General features: G+C 39.2%; 2 protein-coding genes across 2 annotated transcripts; one reads left to right on the top strand and one right to left on the bottom strand.

Annotated features, from left to right (window-relative positions):
* Positions 1–2,313: 2,313 nt before the first annotated feature.
* On the top strand, positions 2,314–4,346 carry gja9b (gap junction protein alpha 9b). Its single transcript, XM_014996513.2, has one exon. The coding sequence runs from the start codon at positions 2,324–2,326 to the stop codon at positions 3,827–3,829; it is 1,506 nt and encodes a 501-aa protein (XP_014851999.2). The 5' UTR covers positions 2,314–2,323; the 3' UTR covers positions 3,830–4,346.
* A 1,087-nt stretch (positions 4,347–5,433) lies between these two features.
* mycbp (MYC binding protein) lies at positions 5,434–8,793 on the bottom strand. Its single transcript, XM_014996525.2, has 5 exons — positions 8,656–8,793; positions 8,306–8,378; positions 7,882–7,930; positions 5,711–5,843; positions 5,434–5,627 (listed from the first exon to the last, which is right to left on the bottom strand). Exons 1-5 carry the CDS (start codon positions 8,668–8,670, stop codon positions 5,565–5,567), a joined length of 333 nt encoding a protein of 110 aa, XP_014852011.2. The 5' UTR covers positions 8,671–8,793; the 3' UTR covers positions 5,434–5,564.
* Between the last annotated feature and the right edge of the window lie 482 nt (positions 8,794–9,275).

Below are 9,275 nucleotides of genomic sequence, written 5' to 3'. Positions count from 1 at the left end.
GGTCTTCTGGGTTCAGCCAGCAAATGGCGGAGCTGGCTGCACATTTTCACCTCTGGTGACCGGCAGGCGGTCGGTTCATACAGCTGCGAGGGAAATGGCAGCAGAACCGGGCCGCGGTATCGATCGTTTGGGTCCTGAACAACCAGAGCCGGCAGGGATCGATCCGTTTTAGTCCGGTTCTGAACCAGCAGCGACCCGTGCTTCTCTGCACACATCAGCAGAGGGATTATTATATTTCATATCGAGGATGAGAGGTGAGTTTCAGTTGAGAGTTGACACTTTTAAAAAGATTTGAATGCATTTTTTAATATTTGAAAATTTAGCATTGAGTGCTGGAACTGTTTAAGATGTAGAGACGCTTTTCTGGTGATATTTTATATCTGCTTTTATATTAAATTATTTACATCACTCTGTAGACATTATTATTAGATCTTCGCATATCTTTGACTTGATGTTCTACATTTGTTTAAACTCTAGTGTTTTTGTCACAATACTAATAAAATCAGAGCAACGCCACAGCATTGATTGTTTTGGTCTTTCCATTAATAAAAGTTCAGATAACCAGAGCTAACAGGAATCCGTTTCAATTATCGTTGTATCAATGCGTTGTTCATGAATGCATTCAAATTATTAAGTTCATGAGTTTTAATATTTCTTTAAGTTATACTGAAATGTGAGATCATTTTTAAATATCCCCTCTGTCCTGGGAACATATTGTGATTTCCCAGGATTTCTTATTATTATCATCACTTTTTAGAAGGAATATTTTGTGAAGTTATCAGTATTTACATGCACTCAAACACTATCGTATCGAAAATACCTTGTAGAAAACGGAAGTACGTTCTCCAACTGGCGGAAGCGAACGGCTCTGGGTGGCATTTGTAAAGTCACTCTTTATAAATGCAAAAGTCTGAAATTTTTAGATTAATCTCAGAAATGTTCAACTTTAGAAACAAAAAAAGTATCCCTTGCTACTTGAAAGCAATAATTTCGACTATTTAGTCTGTCACAAGAAATAAAATACCTTCATGTTTTCACAATGTTATTTATTCATTAATAAATGCCAGTTTCAAGCTAAATGTCTAACATGCAAAATATTTAGCTCTAAACTAAGTATTAGCTCTGACCTAAATGTACAACTACCAAAATAAAAGGTGGGTGTGGCATTGCTAATTTCAAACTCGTCATCGTTGTTTACTACAGCTTTTATTTTGATAGTCAATTTCCAATTATTAGCAAGTGAATTTGAATATTAGCTCAATATTTAGCTATGAGCTGAAGGCTTGAAAAGGCCCTTGCTACATGAAATGTATAACAGAGCTAATTATTTAGCACACTGGTTAGTTTTAAGCTAAGTAGTTTCAAATTACACATTTAACACAGAAACTAAATGCTTAGTTTGAAGCTAAATGTTTAGTTAGAATCTGTGACATTGATAAATGATGGTGACATTGTGACTGTGAAGCATTTTTCTCTTTTGACAGACTAAACAACTCAAATTATTTCTGTTCATTTTTGACAGTAATATAATACATTATAAATGTCACTCCATGCAGAAATGGTTTCAACTAACTTTAGCCATGTAAAAATGTTTGTATCAGTAAATATAATGCTGTTAGTTGACAGTAATCATCTTCATTTTCACAAGAGAGCAATGTCACGTTTGGTGCCGTGTTATCCAACCAAACGTCCTTCTTCCTATGATGGCTAAGCATGCTGGCTGTATCCATTAGTTACAACCCCTCAATCCTCTCTTGGTCCACCAATAGAAGTCTAGTCCTTGAGTATTTATTGAGCTGCCACCAATGAGCTCACAGTGATGCAACATATTTCGACTACAGGTAAAGGAACTGACTGATAGCTTCACAGAGCCTTACTTCAAACTGTACTTCACTCCACAGAGGTCCATGCGTAGTTGAGGCAGACATCCGCCATGTCTGCTACTTGGTACTATCCAATTGGATTGTGGGAAATTAAGTTATGTGTCATAAGAAATGTGGGCAATTGGTATGCTAGGCTATGAATTCCCAACTCTACGTGGACAGCAGAGTCCGCTCAGCTCAGAGTACACACAGTACGGATGTGAGTTTTAAGTGGCAGAAGCTGAGCAATGTACAACTGTTCATCTCCGAGTCCATAAAAGGCATCAATCAATTTGTGCCCCTTAGTGGAGTTCATATTGACTTGTCCACATTGTGATATTTTAAACTTGTCCATATGAGTGATTGATGTACACTCATAGTGTGCATCTTTTCAAGTTTTATGTGTTAACAGTTCTAAATGCGTGTTTCTCTTCCAATTCCAGCCCTGCTAATGTAAAAAAATGGGAGACTGGAACTTCCTTGGTGGGATCTTGGAGGAGGTCCATATCCACTCCACCATGGTAGGCAAGATCTGGCTTACTATCCTATTCATCTTCCGGATGCTGGTGCTGGGTGTGGCTGCTGAGGATGTGTGGAACGACGAACAGTCTGACTTCATCTGCAACACGGAGCAGCCTGGCTGCCGTAACGTCTGCTACGACCAGGCCTTCCCCATCTCCCTGATCCGGTACTGGGTGCTCCAGGTGATCTTCGTGTCCTCGCCCTCCCTGGTGTACATGGGCCATGCCATTTACCAGCTGCGTGCTCTGGAGAAGGAGCGACACTGCAAGAAGGTGGCTCTGCGCCGGGAGCTGGAGGCTGTGGATGCAGAGATGGTGGAGGTGAAGAGGAGGATTGAGAAGGAGATGAGGCAGCTGGAGCAGGGGAAGCTGAACAAAGCCCCCCTGAGGGGTTCGCTGCTGTGCACCTACGTAGCTCACATTGTCACTCGCTCAGTGGTGGAGGTCAGCTTCATGACAGGTCAGTACATCCTCTACGGACACCGCCTGAACACGTTGTATAAGTGTGAGAGGGAGCCGTGCCCCAATGTGGTGGACTGCTTCGTCTCCAGACCCACGGAGAAAACCGTCTTCATGATGTTCATGCAAGCCATTGCTTGCATCTCACTGTTCCTCAGCCTACTGGAGATCATGCATCTGGGCTTTAAGAAAATCAAGAAGGGCATCTTGAACTACTATCCTCACCTCAAGGACGACCTGGATGACTACTACGTTAGCAAGTCCAAAAAGAACTCTGTTGTGCATCAGGTGTGCGTTGGAACTTCAGTGGGTCGCAAGAGTACGATTCCCACTGCTCCCAGTGGATATACATTACTGCTGGAGAAGCAGGGCAATGGACCCAACTACCCCCTCCTCAGTGCTTCATCTGCCTTCGTCCCAATTCAAGGGGATCCTGGTGCAAAGCCAGAGGGCCACAAGGATGTCAAGGAGGGAGTGCCAAGCCCCACGGAGCAGAACAGCAACTCCAACAACACCAGCAGTGAGACACGCTCGCCTCCTATGGACAAACACGACGAACCGGAGGATCTCTCACCCCACCATGACGACCTGGAGTGTGGGAGCTCAGAGTACCCCACTCTGCCTGTGGCAGACACCTCATCCTCCACCACGTTGTCAGGCATAGCAAGGAAGACACGGCGGCTCAGTCCACCGTGGAACTGCTCAACGGTGGTGGAGGGGAACTGTTCGGACAGCGGAGACTCCTACCATGGAAACAGCAGCATGAAGCTCCGCAGCAGCTGCGCCGGCCCCAGAGCCAGGATTGTCTCCAAGTCGGACTCGAAGAGGCCGAGCAGGTCCCAGAGCCCAGACTCTGTGGGGGAACTGAGCTCAGTGTCTCGACAAAGCCGGGAGAGTAACAGTCCTGTCACTTCTTCACCGAACCGAAGAGTGTCGGCGGCGAGCAGCGGGAGCAGCAGACGAGCCCCGACTGACTTGCAAATTTAAATCGGACTTAATTTAAATGTGCTAAAAGTCCTGATCCAGTCCTTTCTTTATATTTTTCTTCCAGAAGTCCCTAAAATCTTTAAAGTGGTCTTGTTTAATTGTTCTCCAGGATTGTGTTTGGACTTTGGCTGCTTGTTCTGTCAGTTTCAGAGGAATGTCTTTTTGTTTGTTGAGGTTACTTCTCTGAATAATCCACCCCCTCAACTGGGATATGGAGTTACCTAGATTTCTGAATGCAACAGCAGTCTTGATCAACAGTTCTTCAGGATTTCTGAAGGTCTTCTAGAGTTTTTCTGTGGAGGTTGGTTTGATTTCTGACCACCGTCAGAGGAATATTTTTAAAGCCTGCAATTCTGACCTATAAATAAGACTCTTAAACACAAGGGTTGTTTGGGCTTAGACTTGTTTTTTGAGGATGTTGCTCCAATTTGTCAGCTTAGTCTAAATAAATCACTCAAATATCAGGGTTTAAAAGATAGAAGACAAGATTTTAGTCCCAACTAGGTAATTCCCAATAGCTCTTGATGAAAGCAATGGCATACTGTCAATGATCAACTGAAGGATGATGCGTTCCTCAGTCAGGTCTTTACCAGATTACTTGGGGTGTTTAGTCCTCTTGTTTGTTTCCTACCTTGGTTTGGTTCATTTGTGTCGATGTAAACACAGCAAACAAGACTTTAAGTTAACAAACTCAACTGATTTAGACCAAAGTAAACAAATTACATATGTGAAAACACCCTTAGCCTAAAAATGTCTGGGTACCATAACGGGATTGAAACTAAGGGATCCAAAACCCAAAGGAGATCCCTGGAAGACCTTCAGGAAGCCACAGTGGACGATAAACTAAGAAGCTTTTCAAGATTAAAGGAAAGTATTGACTGAAGGTTTCAACAAACACAACTAGTCCTCAACCACTTTAAAATCGATCGCTGGACATCACTGGCAGTTTACCGTTTTGATGGCAGAGAAAAGTTCAGACCACAACCATAGAACTTTCTTTTGTGTACCATTTCCAGGTCAGTTTCAGGCCAACAGATCGACTTCAGCTGAACACAGACTGACGGACCGCAGGGGAATGGAAAACCAACTCATTGATCTGTGATGTTTCAGGCACCATCACACAGTCATTCAAACAGACACTTTCAGTTCAGTGGTCTGGTTTGAATTTATCCAAACTTGGTTCAAACACTCAGAAATAAAAAACAGAAAAGATGTCTGTTTTTCTCTGGACAGGTTTTCTGTTGTTTTCTTACGGTCGATGTGAAGCCGACCCTGTCTTGTTACAGGGTCTTAGCGCCGTCAGTCACCCTATGTTTGATATTGCTCATACCTCTCTCCTTCTCCCCCCTTTGCTCTCTGTTACACTGCAGTTAGCAAAGCATGCTGTGAATGCTAAGGCTAGTTAGCATAGCCACTGATGACATGGGATAAACGGTTTTCCTGTAACGCTAAGTTTCCCAGGGTGTCATTTATTCTAGTGGTTCCAACACTAAGATCTTGTCTGATTTTTTTTTAATAAATATTATTTTTCTACTTAATGCTCAGAGAAACAGCTGTTATCTAAAATAATCTATTTTATGTAAGAAGTTGAGACGATGCAAACATGGCAGAAAATAGTTTTATTCGGGAGTAGCAGCTGGTTCTTATTTAACAAAAATCAACAGTCTGTCTTCACTGTAATAACGAATAATCAAATACATTCTATACAAAGAAAATGACAACTTTAATGTTCTTTTTATACCACGCCCTCCGGCTGCTGTGGAGCTCCCTCTTCAGGCGACGGCTCATACTGCAGCAACTGCAGGACGAGGAGAAACGGGAGGTTATGACGTTTTCAGCTCTGGACACTCAAACAGAAACATCGACGGCCGAGCGCCTCACCTTGTTCCTCAGCTCTTTGTTCTCCTCCATCAGAAGATTGAACTTCTGCTGTAGATCGGCCAGCTCTGCCTGCAGAACCTCAGTGTCCGTCGGCTCTCCACACACCACCCCCCCCAGGTGGACCTTTATGTAGCTGAGACGCTAGTTAAGGTCCAGTTACGATTCACAGCAGGCTGAGGAGGTTTAGGAGATTAAGACTCTAAAAAAACATCTGAACTCATTTCAAACTGCAGAATAAATCAGAAATGCCTTTTATTGTCCCTGTAGTGCAAAAAGTTGAAACAGTTCTGCATAAATAAGGTTTTATATGCAGTGCAGTGGTAGGGAATGGTTTTAACAACAAATTATCAGAGATGGTAAAGATGTTTTATTATCTGTGTGCTACTGTGTAAATGAAAAACAAACTTGAGCAAATAGACATTTGAGGTCATAAAGTTTGCAGCTTTCTGACCTGAGAGTGTAAAAGATTCAATTTGTCTGAACTTGTCTGAAATTAGATAAAGTCTCTAGAAATATATGCCAAGTTAAAAACGAAGAGTTCAAGAGTCACAAGAAGATTTTGTTTTTCCTATGATCATGTTGCAATAAGCAATAAATCAACCCACCGCATGATAAGTGAAAATGAGCTCAATAATTTTATTTGCATTATTTTGTTGTTTTTCTTTTTCTACCAAAAACTGGATGACCAAAGTCTTTAGTCTGGTCTCAACTTACCATTTTTTAAATTTCATAATTTATTTTATTTGTTGTTTCTGTTGTTTTGTTTATTTTAGATATTTAAAATGCTTTGAAGTTCCAGAGTTAAATGTTCATTTAAAGTTTATTGATCTTTGAGAATTATGCCATTACCATTATACTACTAGAAAATGGTCTCAAAGCAACAACATTTTTGCTTATTGCAATAATTTTTGGCACAATTTATTGTCCAGCAAAATTTCTTTCTGTGACAGGTTTAGACTTTCAACTATCAATTAAATGCAACTAGAATCAGACGAGGCTGGCTGATATTCCTTGAAAAAAAAATCTCAAATTTCTTTCATATTAAATCCAATTTCCAATTTATAATCAGTTTACTTTTCCTAGAATTAAATTACAGCTGAAAGAATGTATATTCAAAAACTTTATTTCAATCCTCCCACTCTGGGAGCTGACCTGAATTTAACTAAATACAAGCTGCAAAACAAGATGGCCGCCCTGGGCGAGCTGGTGTTACTCTGAACTACATGAACCCAAGGAGTGTATGATTTTCCAGAAATTAAATCTTCATCAATAGAAATTTAAATCAATCAGTAAAGCTGATTTACAGCCCTATTTTTATGAATGGTCAGCAGTGATTTAATGTAAAATAACTTTATCTGTTGGGTATTTTTATGTATTTGGTTGAAATTAATTCCAGATATTTTCAGACATTTGTCTTTTTATACAAACTGACTTTGATTAAACTTCTGTCTATTGCAGTCAAGCCACTGAATAAGTACTTCACAGAACTCCAAACACTTTGATTTAACTTTGATGTTTTTAAGTAGGTTTATCTTTTTTTATCTTAAAAGAAGAATGTTATTTCAGTCTTTTGCTCTTCACTGCATGCTGTGATAATAAACCCTCCCAAAGAGACAATAGCAGAATAATCCAGTTAAACTTGATATACAGGAAACACACTGCCTCTCCTGTCTTACAGCTCTGCTGAATTTATTTAGATAAATTACTTTTCAAAAGGCAAATAAGAGGGCAGACCTTTAAATATTATTTTAAATCAGGAAATTTACAGGAAATTAAGCTAAAATATTCCTCATTACAGTTAAAACAACCTCAACATCAGAGTGACAGCGCCCCCTATTGGGTTATAGAGAGATTAGAATTGCTGGGTAGATGTCTGGTACATTGTGTCCCAAATTAAACACAATTTGTGTGAGAACAGAAAAAAAAAGTCTTTAAATTACAGAATTTAAGATCCAATCAAACAAATCTGTAACTAAATACAGTCAAAATTTTGAGAAGATTTACAGTGAACAACAACCCCAAACTTCCTGGTCAGGAAATCAAATTTTCCTTAAAGTTTGATTAGAAATAAACGTCATGGTTCAGGCAGGAGCAAGACGAAGTCTCATTCGAGATATTAGAATATAAATACAGCATTTAAACAATATGTTATTTAATTTAAAAAAGGATACTCAAGTGCATTGTCTGGTTTGTCAGGTTCTTCATAAAGAGCCACAAGCACTGCAAGATAGAAACTGATAAATCAACACAGTACAGAAACCTTCATGTAATAACATTTAAATACAGCTGAAGGTTTGTGCAATTACACAAATGTGGTGTTTAATAAACTGTAAAGCTTTGTTTTATTACAAGAATTCATAGCAAAGAATTCATAGCAAAGATTTGTTTTAAATACTGAATTTAGAACAAAGATTTATTTTCAATCATTTATGCCCAAACGGATTCATATCAATACAGGTAAGGCTGTGAAAGAAAAATGTTAAAACAAAATGCTATTATTTTTAAAGTTACAAATCACAACATCTGTGTTCTTGCAGCAACTTTCGCGCATGACTGAAGCAGTTTAACAAGTGACTGAACTTCCTGTCCACTCACCGCTGGTTAAAGAGTCCAGAACTCCTGATTTCTCCAGGTATCTTCGAAACTGTTCTCGCTTCGTTTCTGGGGCCTAAAACAAAGAATCAAAAAGCTGTTGTAATTCAACGTTAAAATACACGGAAACCCCGATTACAGTGGCTCCAGAGGCTTTAAGTTTACATAAAAACTGAATATAAAGCAGGGAGGTCTCGTGGTGCGTTCACGACCAAGCTACACACGATGCTAACCAGTTAGCGATGCTACATTAGCATAAAAATGAAAACATAAAGCAAACGTAACAATGTAAAAAAATATATACATATACGTATTAGCGATAAAACAGAGTAAGGCTCCCGGGATTTACTCACCCTGAAGCTAGCCATGAATGCTGCTAAAACTGTTTGGTTTAAGGTGGCAAATATGAGACAGTTCCAAACTGAGCCTCAACCGTTAGCCTGTGGTGCTTACCCTTCCGCCTACAAACAAGTGGTCTGTTGCCATAGCAACACCAGAAAAAAAACATTTTTCGAAAATAAATAAATATAAAATATAAATAAAATTAAAACTGGAAGAGAAAAGTGGCTAAAAGCTTTCAGAGTTACTGAAATTACGGAAGCATGTTTAAGTAATTTATTCATAAAAGACAGTAAAGGGTAATTACATTTATACTATAACGCTTTCTAGTTCTAGCTACAGAACACGATATGCTAACAGAATAAAAATTATATTCAGTATATTTATAATAATTGTGTTTTAGATTGCTGTATTTAAAAAACAATAATATTAGAATATTTTCAAAAATATTGGGGCATTAAAAAATCATGTAAGCCGAATATTTTCTTGTTATATTTCGCTTGCTATATGCTTTCAAGTGTTGAAATACACTTTAAAAAGTCAACTAAAACGCAGCAAAAACTTTAAATTGTGACGATTGTAAAGAGAGTTTAAGAATCATTTGAAGACGTTTTTTATTTTATTTTATTTTTTT

The sequence above is a fragment of the Poecilia mexicana genome, unplaced genomic scaffold, assembly GCF_051168715.1.
Source record: "Poecilia mexicana isolate PSO_F unplaced genomic scaffold, ASM5116871v1 scaffold_11, whole genome shotgun sequence".
NCBI lineage: Eukaryota > Metazoa > Chordata > Actinopteri > Cyprinodontiformes > Poeciliidae > Poecilia > Poecilia mexicana.
Note: the sequence above shows the minus strand (reverse complement) of the source record. Positions and strands in the feature narration are given on the sequence as shown.

Excerpts from the sequence above, each read along its gene's own strand:
- gja9b (XM_014996513.2), top strand. The coding sequence starts at position 2,324 with ATGGGAGACTGGAACTTCCTTGGTGGGATCTTGGAGGAGGTCCATATC.
- mycbp (XM_014996525.2), bottom strand. Across the intron at positions 7,931-8,305 it reads TCTGGACTCTTTAACCAGCG|TGCTTGTGGCTCTTTATGAA; the intron begins GTGAGTGGACAG and ends TCTATCTTGCAG. Across the intron at positions 5,628-5,710 it reads ACAAAGAGCTGAGGAACAAG|TTGCTGCAGTATGAGCCGTC; the intron begins GTGAGGCGCTCG and ends CTCGTCCTGCAG.